At 46.9% G+C, this 24179-nt stretch overlaps 1 protein-coding gene across 6 annotated transcripts in view; it reads right to left on the bottom strand.

Annotated features, from left to right (window-relative positions):
• SDK1 (sidekick cell adhesion molecule 1) overlaps nt 1–24179 on the bottom strand; it is a 385946-nt gene that overhangs the window by 22017 nt on the left and 339750 nt on the right. For all 6 annotated transcript variants that reach the window (XM_063414764.1, XM_063414763.1, XM_063414762.1 and 3 more), the window contains 5 exons: nt 11545–11660; nt 9322–9508; nt 8456–8593; nt 5297–5458; nt 4050–4175 (listed from right to left, as the gene is read on the bottom strand). In XM_063414764.1, the coding sequence (XP_063270834.1) occupies nt 4050–4175; nt 5297–5458; nt 8456–8593; nt 9322–9508; nt 11545–11660 (729 nt within the window). The remainder of the gene's footprint in view (nt 1–4049; nt 4176–5296; nt 5459–8455; nt 8594–9321; nt 9509–11544; nt 11661–24179) is intronic.

The following is a 24179-nucleotide window of genomic DNA, read 5'->3' as shown; positions in this document are numbered from 1 at the left end:
CAGAAAGGAAACTAAAGTGAGAGCTGCCCTGAGGGCGTGGGAAGCAAAACCCAGCATTTAAGAGGTAGACAGTTCCCTCTCCAAGTAGATGGGTTCTTTCCCAAAATGTCTGTTGCCATCATGGAAATCATCACCTTGAAAGCTGGAGAGGGGCTTTTTACAAGGGCATGGAGTGACAGGACAAGGGGGAATGGCTTCAAACTGCCAGAGGGCAGGGCTAGATGGGATATCAGGGATAAAATCCTCCCTGTGAGGGTGGGGAGGCTCTGGTACAGGTTGTCCAGAGAAGCTGTGGCTGCTCCATCCCCTGAAAGTGTCCAAAGCCAGGCTGGATGGGGCTTGGAGCCACCAGGTCTAATAGAAAGTGTCCCTGCCCATGGCAGGGGAGTGGAACTGGCTGATCTTTAAGGTCCCTTCCAATCCAGACCATTCCATTTAGGTGCAATTCTCTTCCAATTGCCTGCAGCATCCCCTGCTTGGGAAAAGCACACAAAGTCCAAGATTGTGGTGGGGAGAGGAAGCACAAAAGGAAATCTCCCTCTGCTTGTCCTGGGTCAGGGAGGCTCTTTCTGAGGAGACAGAAGCCAGAAGAATGTCTCACTTATGGAGGTGGTTTAGTGGTGGACGTGGCAGTGTTTGGTTTGTGGTTGGACTTGATGACCCGAAGAGTCTTTTCCAGTCTAAATGAGGCAGATTGACCCAAAGCCTACAGGGCTGCTCTGCTCAGGCCCATCCATGGGTGGGGGTCTCCTGGGGCAGCTCCACATCCAGGTGCATTCCTGGCCTGTGCATCCCCGGGGTGTTTCACAAACACCTCCCCTGCACACGGGGCTCACTGGGAAGGCAGCTCTGGGTGAGACTGCTGGGAATGTACAGCCACATGCCTGCCACTAAAGCACAGTGACAGGAACCTTTGGATGTCACCTGGAGCTGGGAAAAGAGGGGTGAAGCCAGCTTCTCCATTCCTCCTGGCAGCACTGGGAACCTTAACATGGCTGTGCCATTTGTCTCTTGCTCTGTATGTAAAGCTGAGGGCACAATCTATTCCCCATTGCTCAGCCAGCCCAGCTGATGTCTGGGGAGCACTCACAGTGGCAGAGACAGAGCCTGCTTAATTGCATTTCTTGTAATGCACAAGGAGCTAAACTGGAATCCATTTCTCCTAGGACAGAGAAGCTGAAAGAAAAGAAGAATTCTTCTGTTTCTTTAATGCCTTCCTCTAGCATAGATCACTCTGGAAAAAATATTGGTTTGCCTGTTTCATCCCTGTGTGTGTGAATGTACTCAAAATGCAGAGGAGGTAGTGAGCCTGGTCACCTTCCATAAAGCCAGCAGAGAAAGAGGGAAATCAAATGAGCAGTCTCAGCTGCCTGCTGCCACCATTGCTAAACCCAGCAGGGCAGCAGAGCCCTGGGAGACACAGCAGGGCTCCAAAAAATTCGAAGGGAAGTGACAAAAGGGAGTAAGTAGGGTTTGCCATTTCTGACAGAAAACCATCCTCCTACTCTGATGGAAGAGTCTTGGCAGGGAGCTACAGCAGGGAAAATGAGATGATACAGCATTTAACGTTTGGGGTAATGAGGCCTATAATAGATGACACTTGAGATGTGAAACACTAAGGTAGTGGTATTGCATTTAAATATTGGCAACAAGCTAAAGCTTTTCATCTGTCTGCTCAACGCCCCTTTTTTGACCTCAGAAGGATAAATATCTTTTCCTTTCTTGATTTTATGTGAAGAGCACAAGTCAACTGCTCTGCTCTTGGAACAACTCCTCCTTGAAAACAAAGGTTGCTCCAATCCACATTCTACTGCCTGTATAAATCAACATGCAAAAGCAAATTCTAAGAATGATACTAAAACAGGAGCTGCTCTGAATGACCAGCTCTGAGAGGAGGAATTAGTTCCCTGCTTTTGTTAAGCTCATAATTCAGATTTCAGACTCTTCTGTGCAGAGATGAGGAAGAAAAGCAGCACAGAGAGGAAGCCAGCGCTTGGGTGGAATAAGCAAATCTTCCAATTAGTCTGTCTCCTCTCCTGGATCACATTTCACGCTTCCTACAGCTGCAACCAGAACGAAGGATGAGAATCCAGCATACAAATGCCTAGTTCATTTGCTACAGCAGCATGAATAGGATTAAAATAATCTGAAGAGGAATTAAATGCCTCGACAGTCAGGTTGCAAGAGCAGGAGAATGAGACCTCTTGTGTGCGTCTCAGGATCAGTGGAGTGGGGCCAGCAGAAGTGACCCAGGGTTAATGCAGCTCAGACCTGCCTTGGAGGGACTATTTTCTTCCTACTCAAAAGGAGTGGGCCCCAAATCCTACATCCTTAGCCACGAGCTGTGAAATATTTGTTCACATCCAACATGGATGAGTTTCCAGTGTCAGCACCTGCACGAGCTGGATTTCCAAGCTTGCAGACAATCTGTACATGGGGCAGCAGGTTTCCCCCTAAAATACTCTGACTCACAAAAAACCTGTCTGAGGGAAAGGCGAGCTGGTAAGTGATTCTAAATGAACAGGTTTGGTTTAGCTTGCTACCTAACAATGCTGTTCAAATAAGAAAATATTTTCTACCTCTGAAGAAATAAGGACAGAACTCAAAAAGCTGATGGAGGTGAAATAGGAGCACAGCGAGGTCATGCCTCTAATTAAAAGCAAACTTGATCACTCTAGGAAACCCCAGTTCTTTGAAAAAGTATGTATTTCCCTTGCTTTTATTTTGAAAACAATTGTCAAGTTAAATGACAGAAATAAGAAAGAATATTTAGGATCAGGGCAGACCCTTACTACAGAACAAATTCTATCAGATGCAGGAATGGAAATCTACAGCTTCAGAGATGACCTCAATAATTTTCTTACTGGTCTGGTTAAATGTAATTAAAATCATTGGTTTTAAATGCAATCTTACATTCAAGACACAAACAAGCAACAGGATCCTCTATATAATCAAGCAGATAAGCACTCATTTAATCAATATATAATCAAGCAGTGTGCAAGCACCTAGAAGTGAAAAAGAAAGAATCAGCAGCCAAGATGGTTATGTCAAGTATAAATCATGTCTAATTTCCTCCTGTGACAGAGTAGCAGACCTTGTCAATAGAGGAGAAAGAGCAGACATCATCTATCCTGACTTCAGCAAAGCTTTTGACTTGGTGACATTCAAACACGGCCCACGTGGAACAAGGGGCTGGTGGATGTATCACCAGCTGGGAAACTGTACCCGGAGCGTGGTTATCAACATTCCCTGGCAGAGTGGAGGGAAGTTATCAAGGGAGATAACACAGGGGCCTGGCAGCACTCACTGGCTTTCCTCAGTGACTCAGTTCCCAGGAAATCTGGGCTTTTTGGATTTGAAAGGGGTACCAGGCTGCGATCAGGCTGCAGCACACACTGACTTTTAAAAATTAAATTTTAAAATTTTAAATTGTCCAAGTAGGGGAACATTCTGGAAAAAAGCAGGGAACAGCTTTACTAAGATGCAAATCCCAGAAGCAAAGGAGCTCTGGGAAAGCACCAAGAAAAGCTGTGGTGATGGGGGATTCCTTCCCCCTGCCTCAATGCCCTCCCTGCAGAACAAATGGGGGAAGAAATGTGTATGTGCTGCTAAAGTCCTGGCCCTATTATTAACATTAAACCAGTAATTAGCTGCTGTGCTCTGCTGCAGAAGGAGACAGATTCCTATCTGTGCTCCTCAAAATACAGCTCGCAAATACTTATTAGTCCTTGCTCATGAAGGATGCTGCAAGCATTTAAATGAGTTTTAATTATTAACTATATTAGTTCATCTGTTGGATGATTTTCCAGTGATGTAGCACAGTGAAAGCCAGAGTAGTCGGGGTAATTTTCTGTGACTGCTCCTAAAGAGGAGAAAATACGCTAAACCACATAATAAACCACTAATATCTTAATACTGGCTGGAAATACACAAAATTCTCTCACAAAATCCCATCACCTTACTGGAATAACAACCAAGCTCTCCACTTCAGCAGGGACTGAAGGAAGGGAACTGATGACATCCAACTCCCTGTATTTCCCAGGGCTCACCTGAGGGCCGTGCCTCTATAATGTAGCCAGTTGTGGGTTTTTCTCCTGAATCTCCCTCAGTCCACTGCAGTGTCAGCCCAGAAGCAGATTTTGTCACCAGGATTTCCTGAGGGGAGCCAGGAGACCCTGAAGGAGGGAAAGAGAGTAGCAAATGAAGGTGGCATTAAACTGCAGCATGAATTGCTTCTGCTGAGAGAGGAGAACAATTACCTTGCAGTGTTGGTCAACAAATTTGCAGCATAAACCAACTCTATGGGCTAGTAACTTGATTTTTTCATTGGCTCCAGTACCAGCAGTTACATATCAATGGGGTTTACAGGTCATGGGATCATAGAATACCCAGAGTTGAAAGGACCCACTAAGTTCAAAGCCCAACTCGTGGCCCTACAGGGCATAGCCCCAAGAATATGGTGCCTGTGTTAAGAAGACAGGAGGAAAAAGGACTCTAATTTTACCCATTGCCACTGCTATTTCTCATTTCAGAGGTGAAAGCAGCCTGTGAGGTTCATGGAGAGATTCATGGGGACAGGCACTGCTCACTGGTTTGGGAAGATGCCATGGTCACATTAGAAAGGATTCCTGATCTGCCCTTGGTCTGTGGTGTGGTGGGAGAGTTACACTGTGGAAATGGGAAACAAACAAATTCAGCGCTGTGGCCACTGCAGCAATGCTCTGTGACTTACCTGACAGGTTGGCATCATTGGAGGGCATTCACCTTGTTGGATTATCAGTTTATCAAAATCACTGATCAAATAAGAAAACCAGATCTTTGTGTACAGGCACAGGACCAAGAGGGGAATGCTGCCCTACAGCTGCTCTTGACACAGCAGGAAATCCACAGATCTCTCCCTCTGCATAAGCCAAGGTGTCAGGAGAGAACAACTGTAAATTCTTTCTGGTTTTGCATCCAGACCTCTGCTGGATTTCAGCAGCTACTCCAGTTCTGCCTCCCACTGCAGAACAGTACAGTCAGAATTATGCACTGCTGTCAGGCTGCAGCTCGGAAATCCCTGGCTGGCCTGTTTGCATCATGATTTATTTACAGTGTTTTGTTATTCACATTAGACTTCTAGGTTTCAGGAAAAAAAAAAAAGGAAACACGTTTTTCATGGCAGTTGTGAAACGCACTGAATCACGTCCCGTGACTCAGCTGCTCCTTGGAGCTGGAAATTCACGTGAAGTGCACCATTCCCTGCTGTCTGTAGAAGGTATCTGGGAATGTGATTTGCTTTTATAGCCCCCCTCACCTTCTGCTGGCCCAGCTGTGATGTTGGCTTGCAGCTCAGGTCCGTAGGCGATGGTTCGGGCTTGCACTCGGAATAAATAGGTCATGCCCTTGGTGAGATCCCGGACCTTCAGCCAGCGCTGCCAGTTCCCCTTGATGTCCACAGTCACCACCTTGCTCACCCCTGGAACAGCCACACAGATGAAAGAATAAGAGGGAGTTTCAGTGCAAAACCAGAAATCAAGTGGAGCTTATTACATCTAGATGGTAAGTAAAATCATCTAACAGTTTGCTAAGTATTTCTTACAATTAGCAGGAGTTTAAGTAGTGATAATAGGCAATTTTCAGCACTGATAAGTATAATTAGAGTTTAAGCTTGATAAGTGGGTACTGACAAGGAAAAAACCTTACAGCACAACTGGGAAATTACCAAGAGACTACATGTAACTTCACTAATTATTCTGGGAAGAAAGGAGGAGGTAAATGAAGAGAAGTGCGCATTCCAGATTGCTTCCCAAGCAAGCATTTCTCTATTTCTGCTTCCCCAGATAACCTGCAGCATGGTCTGGAGGAGGAACAAGGGCCAGGTTGGTTCCATTCACCTCATCCTGCCTTATCCACATCCCCATGTGGGTGCAGAGTGAGGGATGTGCAGCTCACCGGGACCTTGGGGCTACAAATGCCACGGCAACAGGGGATGCAGCCAAAGCGCTGGGAGTTCAAACAAACTGGAGCTGGGACTTGTGTTTCACTCCTCTCACTCTCTCAGAATTTTTCTTACAGGGATCAGTTAAAATCAGAGTTGTTCCCTTCACCAAGGTTCATAGCTAGTTTCACCTTTAGGTTCTCAGTGTTGCATAAAGGACTGAGGGGCAATGAGTGGTTTGAAAACAAAAAATCTGGCTTTCTGAAATTTTCTAGAAGTAAATGAACAGAAAGAATTTGACTTGTAAAAGATTTTACAGAATAAAAAGTTCAAATTTAGACAGTCTTTCTGGTGGTTTTTTGGGTCTGTAATGTACATGACACATTTCAAACCAAGAAGGTAGGAAGTAGGAGGTTTTTCCTACTAGAAACAGCTGCTTGTTAGTTTATCTTTCCAAAAAACGCAGAAGGAAGATGTTTTCAATCCAGATGCTTATTTTATGCAAATTAAGATGATTCTTTCAGTTTTAATCACTTAAATAAAGAGTAATGTCCATGAGATTTCTGTTCAAAGTTTTCTGCCAGATACGATTTATAACTCAGGGAATCTTTTCTTGGCTAACGAGGGTGCAGTAAAAGTGCTCCCTCCTTCCAGAGGTGAACTATTTCATTTCTCTGAGACAAATCAGGAGGCATTTGTCATTTTCAAGTTATGTTCCAAAAAGAAAAAAAAATAAAACCAAAACTGTTGAAAAAGGCTCTGGGGCAATTTTGTTGTCTATTATTGTGTAAAACATAACAGTGTAAAGCTTAAACAATAAAAGGTCAAGCAGGGATAAGACTGTGCTAAAGAACACTGGAAAAATGGGCAGGTGAGTGGTGGCTGGTGAGTGGGAAGGCAGAAGGTGTCACCATGGGAGGACGCTCAGCCAAAAATCAAGGATGGGTGGAAAGTCAAAATATGAACGAGGAAAGCTCCAAAAGAGGGTCCAGTCCATCCAGGCTGGAGCACTGCAGTACTGGCACAGAGGAATGTGGGTTCTAGCCCCATTTAAGAGCTGGACTTGATGATCCATGTGGGTCTCTCCTAACTTGGAATATCTGTGAAAACGATGGCATCAAGGAAGGGATTCTTTTCCACGGCAGGAGAATAAATACGTTTGCTGAAAGGAAAATGTTGGCACAAGAGGAAATGGTGGGTAAAGACTGGAAAATAAATTGAGGCAAATATTTTGCATCTGAGGAGGAGCCCTCCATAACTTTTGTGTTGACATCAGAAATGTTCCAGAGGGGAAGGAGAGACAAGCTGGAGTCAGGGGCAGCACAGGCAGAGGTGGGGAAGAGAAGACAACAAAGGTTCTGAAGGATGTTAAGTCAAATACATGCAGAGAAAACATGATCTGACAATTCCATATTTTCAGGGGGGAAAAGTGTGTTCTTGAACATTGTGTAGAAATGAGGAAAAGGGAGGAAATGCCCGACCAGCCTGAACCTCCTGCATGCCCTGTGCACATTCCTTGGTCAGAATTAGAAATGCTTCCTGTATTAGCTCTCTGTGCTCAGACCCCAGCTGTAAAGGCTGACAGTGCTTTTATTCCAGTGTTTTCAATACTGGGTTTAACTTTCTCTGTGCATGAGACGTGGATATTCAGACAATATAGATCATTATTCCTTACAGGAGAAGCAAACACAAGTGATTGATACCCTTATTTCTTTGGAAAAGAGTTTAAAATGGATTGGCAATGGCTGAAATTACTCTCCCTGCTGTCACGCTGCCAAAGCTGGACATCCTATTGAACTATTGGCAATCTACCAGGAATATAAAAATATTAATAAGGCCATCCACAAACTATGTCATCTTTTCTAATTCACCTTTGGAATGGATTTATATTTGTTTTTAAAGAAACTGCCAAATCCTTCTCTTCTGCTGCTCTGCCAAATTAATGAAACATTTGTGGCCAGCACATTGTTGTGGTTTAACAGAACCCTAGTGCTGGGTTAAAAAATGCTGCCTGAAAACTCCGTGTGAAGAGACACAGCCACGTCCCTGTCCTGTTATCCCCCTGTCACAGCAGAGGGGCTGCCAGTGATGACCAGCACGTTTGATGCCTGGGCAATCTCTGTGATAACAGAAGTGACACATGATGTGATAAGCAACACTAAAGTGCCTGACAGCTATTCTGGGATGGAGCCTACTCAGCAGTTTCAAAGGCAGCACGTGGAGACAATCAGGCCCTCCCAGGCTGAGCTTCCTCTTTGCCCAGACCACGTAATGATGGCTGTAAAACGACTTCAAATCACACAGACTATAGTTTGTGCAAGAAAATGAGAGGAGACAAGACGAAAGCTATATTCCACAATATTATGGCTCGCTGAAGCGTTTTGGCAAAAGTGGAATTGTTTTATTTACCCTTTGCCACCTGGTTTCTCTCGGAAAACGGCAGAGAGCAAGTAGGAAATTGGGCAGAGATGAAAGGTCCTACAGCACTGTTGTGTCATTTCCCCATGAATATGTATGATCAGAGGTCTTTCTTACCCTGGACAGGAGCCAGAGGCTCGTAGACGACTCGATAACCCTGCAGGACTCCATTTGCTGCTGTTGGCTCGCCCCAAGACACGTTGAGGGTGGTGCAGGTGATTTCAGAGAAGGCCAGGAAGCTGGGAGCACTGGGTGCTGAAAGGATTGCACACGGATTGAATTGCAGCAGCAGTCAATCTGATATACATATATATTATAAAACATTGCTTTATTTGCCCAGCCTAAATCTAAAGGAAACAAGCTGAGAATTGGATTTGTCAGTCGTATCCAAATGTCCTGTGATCAGTCAGAAATGCAGCCTGTGCTAAAAATACGGCCAGTCAGCTGCAAAACTGAACCTCCACAGCAAACAGAGAGGGCACGGAAAGGGAGGGCCCTCGGAAGGGTGCTACGGGAGCCACCTCCTCCTCAGAGCCACCACCAAGGGCATGGCCTTCACCCTGTGCCAGAGCACTCCCTGCACATCCAGCACAGGGACTGCTCAGCCTGACTGGGACGCTGCTGATCCAGCTTAAAAAAACAAACAAAAAAAAAGGGAGGAATTCTAAAAAGCATGCTAATTGTCTCACAGGACCATCAGGCCAACTTCCAGGCACTGGAGAGGAGTTCCTTGTGATTTCAGGAGTGGCAGCAGAAACCAGAAACACCCACAGACTGTTTCCCTCTGGACCAACGTAGTTTAGGGACTGGCCCTTCTGCCTCTCCGTTCCCATTTCAGCTCCACTCCCTTTCCTCACACTGCGCTTATCTGATGCCCTTTTTTCCTCTTTCAAGACCTCTGCAATGCCAACCCAAAGCGCAGTGCCCTCCTGCACGCCCCCTCTGCCCCGGGCTGTGCCCGGTGAGCAGGACAGGTCCCGTACCCGCCTGGAGCGTCCTGCCCGGCGCGGGGCTGCTGCGGGGGCCGTCCCCGGCCGCGTTGAAGGCGGAGATGCACACCAGGTACCGCGTGTGGCTCGTCAGGTTCTTGAGCCGCATGCTGGTCTCCGGGAGGAAAAGCACCTTCACCTTCTCCGTGTCGTTCAGAGCGTCGCTCTCCCAGTAATAAATCTGTTGGGACAGCGAGATGGAATCTCAGCACTGTTAGGGTTGGAGAAGCCCTCTAAGATCACGAATCCAACCATCAACCCCCCGGGTTTGCTGCTAAACCAAGTTCCCAGGTCCTGCATCCCCTCTCCTTTGGAACACTTCAAGGCTTGGTGGTTCTACCACCTCCCTGGGCAGCCTGCTCCTGTGGACCCAATTTCCTGAAGCCTGAGGATTGCTGGCTTTCCCAAGGCAGAGTTTTCAGCAGTCTCTCCTTTCTCAGGCAGCTTTGTATAAACACTTTTTCTTCCCATAACATTTCTGGGTAAACAATATTCCTTTCCTATAACAGCCTCTCTCCCAGGTGTTGTCTGTGTTACTTAACCAATGGAGAGAGGTGTCCATCCCGTGGACCAAGAGCATGTCTTTTTAGCACAGCAGGCTATGAAAAGATGGAAAAGAATTGCAATAAAGGCCTTCTGATGTCTTCTACCTGCTGGAGTCAAGCATCTTTATTTTCATGTCTCATTGTGACATGCTCCCATACCTGACCACGCTTTCTTGGAAGAAAATTTTCCTGATATCTAATCAGAACCTCCCCTGGCACAACTGGAGGGAATTCCCTCTCATCCTGACATGTGTTTTAGTGTATCCTACACCTAGAAAATATCTGACCACTGCAGGTACAAAACAAACCAGAAAGACAATGTAGCCTTGCCCTGGATTCCTCTGTTAGTTGGGATATTCAGGTTTTTCAGCACAAGCCAAATCTTTTCTTTAGTAAATTCCCCTGAGTCCAATGACCACACAGCTGAGTACATCACTCAAAACCAGAGCAAAGGCTGAAGAATATGGCTTAATGACAGCAGGTATGAGCTGCCAGGGTTCAGTGAGGAGAGGTCAGTTTAAACACTCCCTGCAATGCAAGCTGCCTGTCAGCACTGGCATCCTGATACACCCTGATGGTCACAATAACTCCCCTCTGCACACACACAGCACTCACACCACTGGTGTTCACAGCACAGCCAGGAAAATGCCCTCCTGAAGAGGGTAACAAAGATTGTCCCTAAAGTTCCTTGAGGTGCTCTTCTCCCTTCTTCCATTACATAATTTTTTACCCTGATGCCATAAAATTAGGCTTCAGAGAAGTTATTTCCAAGCGGAAAATTGGTGCCAGCCCTACTTATTGGACAGGCCTGGCAGTGAGAGCATCACAGCAGGCCAGAGCAAGCCAGAGAGCTGAGAGAACAAGCCAAGGCAAGATCCACCTTGGCTCTCCAAGCCAAGCTGCTGAAGCCATCTATATACATACAAAAGGGAAAGGACAGCGATTGATATATAAGGATGCTTGTTGCTGCCAAGAAGGGATGCCAGATTATTCACATTGGCTTGGCTTTCCTTCACTTATGGATCTAAATTCATGGAGAGAGGCAAAGCCAGACACTGAACCCAAGCCAAGCTCTAGTGTTTGTAGAGTTGCCCATTCCCACTCTCTGAGGGTCCATTCTCATGCTGGAGATGCTGAGCAGCGTGTCTCTGCAACGTGCTCATCTTCTGCAAACCAAACGCAATTAATTCGCTGATTTAATTTTGTTAAAGTTAAGGAAATGAAGCAATGCTTCCAAAATCTGACCTGGCTCAGGCTTCCAGCTGGGAGAAAGTTCTGCTCTTCCTAAAGGCTTGTAGCATTTCATGGAGGGAAAGCTCAGTTAATTTTCTTCAATACGTTTCTTGCCCCCAGCTCTTGTGTATCTGTGTTGCTTTTTGGAGCAGATATGTTGCCTGCATAAGTGGAGCTGCCTCCTTATCTGCACTCCCTGCTTCCCCATGCTCTCCTCTTCTCCATAAATAATGACACACTCTCCCTTTCCTCTCCTCCCTCCTCCCAACCTCATTCTCTTTCTTCTGGCTTTGGGACTTGCTGCTGTTCCCTGCTGCAGCCTGAGCACTGGTCTAATTTGCCTTATGCGGCGAGGGCGACTGCACTTTGCAGAGCTCTCTCACGAGTAAATAGCAGTGCCAAGTAAGATAAATGGAAACAGTAGAAACGGGAGGATTGCCTTGTAGCCTTGGATGTTCCCGTTCTGGCTGTCGGCAGGAGGGGGGTCCCAGGTGAGCTCCAGCTGGCTTGCGGACAGGGAGTTGACTTGGATGTTCTGTGGGGCCAGCGCCGGTGCTAGGGAGGAAGGAGGACACGAGAATTAACAGTGACAAGCAGAGTGAGCTCATAGCCAGGTTTTTCATTTGCAGAAGGACTCAGGACAGGCTCTGTTTATGCCACAAGTCAGCAACGAGCCAGCCCCGGGGTATCTGCGTCATCGGGATGTCTCGGCACAAGAGGAGTGAGGAGCAGCTGAGCCTCGGGACGTGGTTGTGCTCTGCTCCACGCAGGCTGCCTTAGACACTGAATCAACTCAATCCTGCCAGCAGCTTTGCAAAAGAAAGGAAAATTTGCCTTGGTTCCCTGGTAGTTTGGGGCTCACCTTTTGCAGTGGCCAGTGCTCCTGTTCCTGGTGAGCAAGGCAGCCCCTGCCACCATCAGCCCAAATGTCCCTCAGCAGCAAGACTTTGGGCCAAAATACTGCCTGGAATTACCTCCAAACCCAGCCAGCTGCTCATCAATTCACTAATATTTTATGTATGACAAAACAACTTTTAGTTTGCTATTACGGCTTTTTGTTAGCACCACTTTGATTACACCTGCACATGCACACTCCGGCCCTCTCTGGCTCCTGCTGGCATTTCTTCTTTGCACTGTGCTAGAAAACCAATCTTTGAGTGCACCTGGGTCACTCCATCCCTTCCCTTTGTCAGGATCCAGCTTGGTGCAGGTGGATTTTCCTCCCCAGTGGCTACTGAGGACGCTCTGTTCTCCCGCCCTGCTGTCTGAGCCTCCGGCAGGTTTTAACAATTCCTGTTCTGTTCACAGGGAAGGTGCCGAAGCGTGTCCTGGTCAAGCTCCAGAAGAGGGGAGAGAAAGGCAGGGCAAAGGCTACACTTCTCCTTTCTCTGTGTTCACGGTGCCATACCTTCTGCCAGACCCCCTGAGAACGTTGTTTCTTTTCTCTCTGCCCCTTTCTGCACCATAAATAGAAGTGATAAAATATTCACCGCTTGCACTGGATAGCCCTGGCTAGCTGCTCCTCTGGAGACTTCTTTCTTAAGAGAGAATGACCTTCATAAGTCACACTTTTCTACCAATACTCCCTCCCCCCAGAGTTATAAAATAAAAAAGTAATTAACACCCACTCAGCCTGACACCAACTATTTATTTTGTTCTAACTGTGTGGTTTCCATATTATCACTGCCCACCCTGCCGTTAATGGAAATGTTAATAACCAGCGCCAGGTTGTTGTGACAGATGCTTGGGCTCATTATCAGAAATTCTTATTTACCGCTCCATTAAACGACAGAATCGCACAAAAAAACAATTCAATCAAAACTAACTGGAGGAATTTTAACAGCCACATTAATAATCCAAAACATAAATAAAGTTAATGTCTTTTGCATGTTTGCCATCGGCAACTCTATTGCAAAATTATTGCTATACAATTAAAACGCAAAAGGTAAAATTGAAAATAGCCTTTATCCCAAGGCTCGGTTAAAACTATTTATTTATTGTGGGTTTTTTTGTTTCCTTTTTGGCTGGATGGCGAATACATGAGGTGACAGTGACCATCAGTAAACCCCAGCTTGGTCACAAGGGTGCACTTGTCTAATTATTGCCCTGCCTTATGTGCTCTTCGCTTGGCTGGATGCCCTTAGTGCAAGGGAGAGCTGTTAGGAACCAAAAACCTCAAGATTTAGAGAATTTCACAGCACAAACCATAGCGTGAGGCCAAACTGATCACAGAGAGCAAAGCTGAAAACACATCCCGGAGATCTGCCAGGATGAGAGGCTCAGGGAAACAGGAACATGTACAATCACAGAGGAAAATGGCTCGCTTGAGCAGTGGATTTCCTTTCTAAGGAGTGACACCACTGCCTGTCCTGAGCTGACAGCTTCACAGCACTCTCAACACTCAGGTCTGAAGCAGCACCTACCAGAGCATTTTTCTTTGGATGTCATGTGCCAGCCTGGAACAAATACTGCTTCTGAAATGCGACCATCAGAGGAGGCGTGCACAACCCACTGCCAGAAAAACACTGCTTTTCCTCAACCCCTTCATGCAGCACATCTGAGGAACACAGTGGTTAAACCTGCCAGTGATAACTCTGCACTAACACACTTGCTAGCTGCACTTTTGCTGGAGCAGCGGCGGAAAATTTGATGGGAGGAACGAAAAGAAACGCGTGGAAAAAGACATTTCTCTTCACCAGCCCAGAGCCTCCACGAGATGCAAATTGTTTGGTTTTGTGCCCTGTGAGTCTGTCCCTCTGTTCAACTTTCAAAGGCTGATGTGTCCCTCCTCCTCCAAGCACAGATGTCTTGCTGACAGCGAGGGACAGCAGAGGAGCGCTGCTGACGCCTGATGTGGCTCTGTGCCGACAGCACGTTCCATTAAGGGTGAAGTGAAATACTTCAAAAAGGAGGAAACACATCCCTGAAGACCCCACCTGTTTGCAACCCCAGACCATTCCCTGAATCGTATGGATAGCCTGTGCCAATAAAAGCAAGTGCATTTCAAAGGTGCATTCAGAAGGCTTTTTACCTTCTAGGAATGCACTTCAAGATTACTGAGCTCCGAATTTTTCATGGCTGTTGAGATCTCAAATGCATAAAAAGCAAGGTTAGAGCTGCATCCCTCACAGTGCTTTAGGTGTTAGTGACATTATCAACCATAGCAGGAGCGACACAGACCCCCGAGGGTCCAAACACAGCTCTTGGCGGGTGGAAAGCATTTCCCTTTGCCTGAAAATAAATCTGTGTACTCAGGAAGTCAAATTCTGTGCACGTATCCTGGCTTGGAATCTCATGCAGATATTTGTAAACATTTCTTTTCTTATCTGATTTCAATTTACCTTTGAGGTTGTCTCCTTGAAACTCTCTCTCAGCCAAAACCTAAGGAGAAAGACTGAGCAGTTTGTTTAGTAATTAGTAACAAATAGTTACAAATATAGGCTGGGCTGCTGTTGGCAGGATCACGTAAAGACAACAAATCTATCCAGAAACGTGGTGAGAGTGTCAAAACGAGCCCATAAATAAAGTTATGTGTTTAAATCCACATTTAAACATACCACTGCCCTCATTTCCCAGCCGCACTGAGCAGCCTCTGCTCTCACTGCAGGCAATTTGAGCTTGCAAATGCTTCTAACCTTTCAAGAGAAGGTGCTTTAAATCCCCTGTGGCCTCCCTGCTCCAGAGCTCTGTGCTCTGCAGAAGGTTCACCTCAGCTCTTCTCCCTTGGGATATTTGTTCTCTGGGCTGTGTGGCACCCAGAGCTTTCCATCAGTGTGGAGCTACTCTTCCTTTTCCCAGTGACAGTCGCCAGGACGCTCTGTGGCACAGTTAGGCTACAAATCCTCGTGATTCATTGGGCAAAGTTGGTAACTGGTTCTGTGAAGCATTCCTCACTGCTCTTGTATCTGCTCCAGTTTCTGGGGAGCACAGCATTTCTCCTCGACTGGTTTTCTAATTGTTTCTGCAGTGGCAGTGCTACTGGCAGGACATTCGCACACAAGTTTGGGACAAGATTTCCTAATACTCACACGCAGTTTAAATAAACATGCAGGCCAAAAATGAGGAGAAAAATGCACTGAAAGAGACTGAGGGATTTCCTGTGCATCAGCTTGATCCCAAACAATCCTAAGCAAATTTCTGTTTTGTAAAGACCTCTGATCCTTTTCTGTCTGGCAAGTGTTTCCTCCCAGTTCTTCAAAGCATGGCTTGGAGAACACGCCTGCCTTTATTCCCTGGTAATCAATATGTTTGCATTTTAGTGTTAGCACCTAGAGGCCAGAATCTCATTGCACAATGTGCTGCATAAAAACAGAACAAAGAAATAGCTCCAGGCCCCCAAATCCTCTAATCTGTCTCCACATTACAATGGAGGGGTGGTTGCAGCATGTTCTGAGTATCAGCTGTAATTTTACCTACCTAGTGATTAACAGCAAGGGAGAAGGCACAGCAGGATTCAGTTCAGTGTGTGCTGATGGTGAAATCTTGCACACCAGAGCCTCCAAAGTTTACACACTGATTCCTGGCACACACAGTCATGGAAAATTGGGCTGAAAGGGTTTGGAGAGGACTCAGACATCATCCTCCTGGGCCACACTGGGATCAGCTGGCTGGTCAGATGTTCATGTAATCTCAATCACTGACTTCTTTCCAGATTGTGCTGTCATTCCCACACAAACTCTGCCAGCACCTCTCTACTTTAACAACTCTTAAAATAGGGGTTTATGTAATACCCAGACTTTAAAAATAAAAATAAACAAAATAGGCATATCTATAATATAACAGTAACTCTCAAAATAACTCTCATATTATTCTTTTTGATGCCTAACCTAAACCATCCTCACTGTATTGAAGTTACATCCCTGCAGTGACATGGAGATTACTTCTTCAGCTGCAGCTACTGCCTCCAAGTCACAGTGTAGATAAGCAACAGTTTAGTGGATTCTAAAGCCAAACACAGCACAACAAACAAAAGGTCACCAGATAAAGCAGCGAGGCTGATCAGCTGAACAGGCAAAGGGGTTTTCCTGCAGTACAGGCTTAGAGAAGAAACGTGAGGATGGTGCCTCCCAGGAATGACCAGAGAGGTGGATCTGCAGATGTCTACAGTCACTCCTTGCATGAAGGAAAAGTGGCATGAGAGAAGAATGTTCAGTGTTTGCTGGCCATTCTCTTACAGAGTCTGGGAAAGGGCGGAGGGAGGAGCGGAGCCTCGGTGCCATCAGGAATGCTGCGTGAGTGGTGCTGATTAGCTCCATAACAATTAGTCAATTGTGCTTCAAACCCAGCTACTTCGAAGCTGCTTTCCACTGTGACAGAGCAGCACAAGCTATTTTTAGAATCTAAAACACACTTCCCACTAATTTCTGGCTGTTTTAGGCTGGGCTTCATCTCATGATGGGAGCCGGTGCCTTTTCCAAGGGCTGCGCTTTCTGTGGTTACTCAGATGTGTTTCAGAGGCACTCAGAGAGGTAGAGCCACATTCCAGGGATGTGGGTCTTAACCCCTCCAACACATTCCATTTGCTGTGCTGGGCCTGAGTGCTCCTGCCCTCCTACTCAGCAATTTGGCACCAAGGCTGCCCTGCCAGGCTTGTGACACCCTGACTTTGTCAGGCTTGTGACACCCTGAGACACGAAATGAGTCTCAGCAAAGGAGCAATCTGGCCTCTCCATTGTTAAGATGTTCAACTGGATGGGGGAGGAGGCTAAAAGAGCTGTAAAAGCCAGGTTTTAGTTGAAAATATCCCTTCCCAAGGGATGTTGGTGTATGTGTTTACATGGTTGCACAGATCAGTATAAGAGAAATTGAAACGTCTCCTCATGTACCAGTGGGAATGAACACAAGAAGGACTTGAAAAAAATCTCTCTCACCTTCATGAACGCTGATGAAGACAGAGCAAAAATGCAAAAAGAGAAAGACAAAAAATAGAAAGACAAACCTATTTTAGTGGAGAAGAAAGGGTGAAGAGGAGAAAGAGAACAGCTGTCAGGATGAGGACTTTGGGAGTCTGGAACACCTGCAGCTGTTTTACTCTGTGCCATCTTGTCTGGGTAGGCAAACACTTGGCTCTCTCTGTATACCACATTTAGTACAGTAGCTGTGTTTTGCCACATCAATTTTTTAACGGTATTAAAGTCATGAAGAAACATAAATTAAAGCAGCTGCAAATGATCCCCAAATGTAACATCCCCAGCTTCTATGCTTAGCACTGGGAAGCTTCCCAATGTTGGCACAGGTACCTTCAGCACCTGCAGAGATACAGGAGGGAGGTGGGGGTGAAGGGAGGGAGAGATGACATTCCTGCAAACTGAATTTCTGAAAGCTGAAGTGAAACAAGGACTAGAAATGGAGTCTCTTTTCCATGGACACAGATCTAGGGACGTATCTGCCAGTGCCCATTTTGAACTCAGGAGCCATTCTCATCCTGTTCCTCACTATCTCCTCCAGTGGTGGTGAAAACACTGTTGCTGTGATCCCTGATCTTTTAACGTGGGGCTTGGATTTCCCACATGAGTGAGCCACGTGCAGTCTGGGAATTTCATGGTGCAGACACGATCTGGGTGATTACAACCATGGCAAACCTCACAGAGCAGTGCTGTGAAAAAGCCTACAAACAAAAACTGCACGGTTTTCTTTCACTGAATTCCACAGTTCTACTTAGCAAACACAACCCTGGAACAGGCCATCACATTGCATACTCAGATTATCCATCAAGGAAGTGAGAGAGCCCAGCCCAAAAGTAAAGCCCTCACAGAACTGTCAGACTGCCTCTGGAAAGGGCCTACAGGTGCTTAAAACAAGAAGGGGGGGGAATAATAAAATGAGCTTTCCCCTCTATTTCTTTCGTGTCAACAAGGATGTGATCATGCACAGGCAGGCAGCCCATCAGTCAGGAAGAGCCTGCCAGCAGTAGGTGTGCACAAACCACCACAGGCACGGACCTGCAAGCTGAAATCCCCTCTCCCTTGCATCCATGCTCATTGGGGTTTTCTCCACTGAAGAGCAGAAACAGTTGTGTAAGGACAGCAGTGCCAGCTCTGGTGAGTGCAGGATTCACCCCCAGGAGGTGCTGAAGGCTGTTCAAGGGATGGTGAGGAGCTGATGTGTGTCTGATCCTCTCTCGTGTGCACTGGGAGCAGTACAGGATGGGAAAGCACTGCCCTCCACTCTTACAGGTCTACCCATTAGAAAGGCAAAATTAACAACTTCAGATTATTTCCCTGCACTCTCCAGGACCCCAAATTCCTCCTCCTCTATTTACAGTCACGTTCCACTTATTATAATTTGTTAATGCCACATTTGAATATCATAATACCACAAGTTCATGGCAGCTGACAAAAGCACCCACTTCACATCCACTAACAGCAATGGCAGCACCTAATAAAGTCTAATTCTTCTGCCTCACTGCAGCCAAGAGAGCGTATCAAATAATCTCCACTGGGTTTGCCATCCACCAAATGTCAAAAGCTATATCAGAAAAAAGTCAAAGGGCACAGGTGAGATCTGCCCCTGGAATAACCTTTTGCTGTGGCTTTAATGCCAGTTTGGGTGGCTGACCCCCACGAGGGATTAATTTACGATTTACAGAATGCAATGGTCAGGGAACCCCAGGGAGCCCACAGAAGACTGTGTTCTTGTGCTCCTGGGGAGAGAGAGATTAAATTTAAATTTTCTTGACTCTCAGTGAGAGTTTTCTCTTTCTTTCTTCATTTTTCATCCCTGATATCATTGCTGTGGTTTTACACCTGTTCCATCTCAGTGCCTGGACTGCTGCGGCCAAGATATTTTAGACTCTTGATAATTCATACTTTCTTAAGAAAAAATGGCAACTTTTTTTGTTTTCAGTCGACAACAGGCAACCTGAAAAACCTCCAGCTCTGTGATTGACGACGGATACAGCAAACAGATGTCAGAGAAGAAAACCAACTGTGTTTCTCCACAGCTGGCTTCACAGCAAAGCTGTACAGAGGAGGCAAAGCCACGGGAGTTGAGACCCATATGAAAATACTTACAGCACAAATTCTGCTCACATATCCCAGGATGCCTGCAAACAAGCAGAGCAGGACTGCACAATTAGGTGAAATAGGAATTTGGCTGCAAATATAATCCTTTAGTCAAAAGCACTCCAGCTCCAGCCTGTGTCTGCTGGAATCAGAGTTATCAGCCAGGGGCTTCCCCACTTCTTTACCAGGGCAGTTTCTGGTCCATTTGACTTTACTACTGATTGCTGGTGTTTTTTGAAAGGAAGGTTAATTCCTCTGCTTTTAATGGAGTAGCTGTGCTGTGAGTTCAGCAAAGCTTTGCATACACCATCAGGCTTCCCCTCCCTCTGCTCGGCTCTGTGCGGGGCTGTCCCTGCTCTCTGCTCTGTCCCCGCTCTGTGCGGGGCTGTCCCTGCTCTGTCCCTGCCCTGTCCCTGCTCTGTCCCTGCCCTGTCCCTGCTCTGTGCGGGGCTGTCCCTGCTCTCTGTACAGAGCTGTCCCTGCTCTCTGTGCGGGGCTGTCCCTGCTCTGTCCCTGCTCTGTGCGGGGCTGTCCCTGCTCTGTCCCTGCTCCGGGCTCTGTGCGGGGCTGTCCCTGCTCTGTCCCTGCTCTGGGCTCTGTGCGGGGCTGTCCCTGCTCTGTCCCTGCTCTGTACAGAGCTGTCCCTGCTCTCTGTACAGAGCTGTCCCTGCTCTCTGCGGGGCTGTCCCTGCTCTCTGTACAGAGCTGTCCCTGCTCTCTGCGGGGCTGTCCCTGCTCTCTGTACAGAGCTGTCCCTGCTCTCTGTGCGGGGCTGTCCCTGCTCTGTCCCTGCTCTGTGCGGGGCTGTCCCTGCTCTGTCCCTGCTCTGTCCCTGCTCTGTGCGGGGCTGTCCCTGCCCTGTCCCTGCTCTGTCCCCGCTCTGTCCCCGCTCTCGTCTCTTCCAGCCCACAGCTCACCGCAGCAGAGCCGCTCCTTTGTCCTTCCCCTCCCACCACCAGCGCACAGCCACGAACCCTCCCGATGCACTCGGGCACCGCAGCCCGCCCGTCTGGGGCACCAAAAAATCACCATGGAGGGTTGTGGTTGTGAGCTCACGATCAGAGCAGAACCCTGCCCAGCAGTGCGGGCCCGGCAGGATTTTCACGATTTTCGCACATCTTTCCTACCCCGAGCCGTGATAATCCGAGGCAATTAGACCCGAGCTCAGCCGCACTGCATAAAGCATCGTGCCGTACCAAAGGCTGCTGCTGACCAATATTAACAACTTAATGAGCTGCTAATGAGGCGCGCGTTCGGCTTTCACTTGCAGCACGAAAACATTGCAAATCATTTTAGGGAGCTTCTGGGCTGTCAATGGAGAATTAAAGATGTCAAATAAGCCCATCAAATCTATGTCTCAATCTGGACACTGCTTTCCAGTGCACTCGCTTAAAATTCCTTCTCCTGTATGGTAGAATAACTTGCTTTGACAGCGCTACGACTCTCAGACTTTGCTTCCTTCTGCCTTGACATTAGATTTCAGTCTCCAGAGAGCTGCAGGGATGTCTTTTTGACATGTTGACATTAAGGACACTTCTTCCACTCACACTGGCACGGTTACTTTCTGTCTTGCCATTGTAAGAGCAGCTCCTGAGCTAAGCTACCAAATCTGGAAGTCTAATTAGCAAACCTTCGCATCATCTGTAAACAGATTAAGAATATAAAATTACCCTTAAAAAATAGCCAGTCTGAGTAGGAAAGGGAGCCGAGGCTCACTGAGAAAATTCATTTCCATAACTCCCCAGCATTGTAGCGATACAGTAGCACACAAGCAGTGACTAATGCTCTAATGTGGGCACACTCTAGTTTGTTATTTTTTTTTGTTTGTTATACTGTCCTGTCACAGCCCTCCAGGATTGGATCCCACAGCCAAGTGCTATCAGCACTCCTGATACCTCCAGTGGAGCTGCACTGAGGGGAACAACAAACCCAAATTGCAGACAAGCCCTTAGTGGAGCCCCTGTACTTAGAGTGAACATGGAGAAGTTTAAAATCCACCAAGAAACACTGATGGGATGTGCCCAGTGGCCAATCCTGCTCTCAGAAGGGGGATGCTGTAGGGATACAGGTGTATTGCTTTCCAAGAGAAACTGGAAAGAGTTTGCCCAATCCAAACAGGAAATGATCACCACTTCTTTTTTCCTTTCATCTTCCTACAGTTTGCCTTTCTTGCTCTGCTCTGACTTTACTCTGTCTTTTAGCACACTGTTGGAGAACATGGCTTGCATCATTAACTCCAAGCTGAGAGGAGACCTTCTCCTTCCTTGGAGAGAAAGACACTGGGACAGGATGGCAACCCAGTGTCCTGTCCCAGGCAGGAAGGCAGATGAAAATAATTGCACATAACAGGAAGAAATTTGGTTTGGTGTCTGTGAACTTTGCACTAAGAGGTGGATTCAGCTTTGGAAGACAAAGGTAAGAAGCAGTCATCACTCTGTCCCATTCCTGCTCTTTTCCAAACTACAGTTCCACTTGGAAGAGAATGAGAGGGCCAAGTAATGTTCTCTGAAAGATGATGGTACAACGAAAGTAGCATTTCAGTGGAGGACTTCTAAACAAAGGGATTTGTCTCCCAGCTTTTTTTACTCCTCGCCTTTCCCATTACAGAACCAGCTCTCAGAGATCATCATTAAAAAGAACAACAACAACAACCCGGCCTCATCAGTTCTTGTGAATTCTGAAGGTCACCAACGTCACCATCAGTTGTAATGACACACATCACTCCCCTCTTCACACAAATGGATTTACAACCTGTTTAAAGGCTGATGTCTCTCAGAGCACTTCACCCCTTCTGCCACCCCATCTCTGCACATGCTCACTCCACTCCAGCAACAGCTGCTGGAAGAAATGATGAATTCCATTACTTTTCATCCAAAACAGCTTTGCAGTATATGGGAGAAGCACTGAAGGCTGCAGGCTCATTAGCACAGGATTTGTATTGCCACATTTTACTTTATTCACCTTCCCAAATTAGGTGAAGCACATCTGGCCCAAACCTGTGATTTCTGTTTGATTAAAATGCAGGGAGTGGAGTCTCCCGAACTCCAGAGCCCCCCACACAATCAGGTAGTGACAGCAACCTGGTAAAATAATGCTCTTGATATAGTGGCTGCTCTAACAGAGTCTTAATTTCAGTGGAGCAGAACAGCACCTCTGGTAGCAGCTGTGTTTCGGGCTGGGATGGATATCAGTACCCAGCCTCTCTCACTGCCTCCCCAATCAGAGCCAGCATCCCTGACAGCTGAACTGTTAAATGAATTAACAAGGCGAAAAGGGGGCTTGCCAGCGGGGCTGCGACTCCCTTCCTAATTTCTGCAAGTGGTGGCTTTCAATTTTTCTGTCATTTGTCAGGAGATGCACATGGTTCTCTAATGAGCAGGGCAGAGCTGCAGCCAGCTCGAAAAAGGCAGCATTAGAGGATCTTCTGGGCCTTGGAGGAGAGGGATGCAGATGCTTGAGGCAGGTGGGGGAAGGACACGGGCTCTGCTCAGACTGAACAGGCAGCACATCCTTCCCAGCTGTGCTGAGCTCAAGGACTCCCAGCCCACTCTCCCATCTTGGGGAAGAACTGCTCTCCACACCAGGGAATTTTGCCAATATCCAGGCAGAACTCAAAATGAAGCCTTTGATCTTATGGGCTACTCAAAAAAAAAAAAAAAAAAAAGGAAAAGCATTTCCTCCACCTGTCCACCTGTACAATAAAATAAAAAAACCCACCACCAAAAAGCTCCAAAAGATCCAAACCACTGGCATCCAGCTTTCCTATTCACCCAGCAAGTTGGGCTGCAGAGCCCTGTTACTCATGTCTGGCCCATTTTTCTCTCCTAGAATTTTTACCTACCCATCAGAGGCAGGGAAGATCTGCTCAGGCTGCCCAAGGGGGCAGCTGGCTGGAGCACAGCTCAAGAGCCCTCCAGGGCTGGAGAGAAACTCCCCATTTGAATATATTTTGCTCATTTAATTGGCAAAACTTGAAGAAGGTTAGTTTTAGTGGCTCTTTCCCCCCCCAAGCTTTTCAGGTGGTTCCATTACCTACTGGAACTTTTACTGTAAAAATCCAAGTATGATCATGGGGAAATGTTCAAATCTAAGAGGGTAGAGCACAAGAGGGGAGGAAGGAAAAACAGTCACAGACACTCCCCTTCTGCATCACACTGTAGAAGCTGAACAGCACAACCATCAGCAACACGAACACCCCACAGAAATGGGTATTTTGAGTGAGCTGGCCTCAGCCCAGCGCATTTCCCCCAGGGCACAAAGGCTGTATATCCCTTTTTACGAGCCAGAGAGGAATGTTCTCCCCTCTCCCAGAATTACTGCAACGTTTAGGGCAGAACGAGGCCCCATTTAACACCACTGAGACAAGAGCTACCTGAGAGCTTCAGCCCAGGGACTGGCCACCTTCACTCACTCTGTGCCCAGTGCTGTGCCTGTGCCAGCACTTGTTTATTGGGAAGCTTTTCTCTGTTTTTAACCTGCATGCCCCATTGCTGGGACTGAGCAGATCCATTTTTTTCCAGTTTGCTGCTTAACTGCCTTTACCGTGGGTAAGAACATTGAGCAAACAATAACAGCAAAAACCTCGTATTTCCACAGCACACTTTAACTCAAAGGTGTCACAAATCAATTTAAAACTTAAATTGCAATACCATCTCCAATCACTTTACTCACAGTATAAATCACAGCCAGTTCTGGAGGTGGAAGAGGCAGTTATATAACAAAGTGTAATAACTTCACACAACAAGAGTGAAAATCGGCAGGAAGATCCTACATTCATCATCTCTGCTGTGTGAACCTGGTCCCTCTTTCCAGAGGTAAATCCAGGAACTCTGAAACAACAGCCAAATCTCACACAACAGCTTCAGACACACCAGTCCTGCCTGGGAAAAGAGGCCCCTGGATATCACAGAATCAGGGAATGGTTTGAGTTGGAAGGAATCTTGAAGCTCATCTGATTCCAGCCCCTCTTCCTTCAGACACTCAGGGGTCCTGTAATTATCTCAGTGTCCTCTCAAGTCTGTCTCCTCGCATTGCCCTGTTCCCTGAGTTATGATAGGAAGATCTGGACCGT

Source organism: Prinia subflava, chromosome 17 (genome assembly GCF_021018805.1).
Source record: "Prinia subflava isolate CZ2003 ecotype Zambia chromosome 17, Cam_Psub_1.2, whole genome shotgun sequence".
NCBI classification, from domain to species: Eukaryota; Metazoa; Chordata; class Aves; order Passeriformes; family Cisticolidae; genus Prinia; species Prinia subflava.
This window is presented reverse-complemented; position numbering and strand designations above follow the sequence as displayed.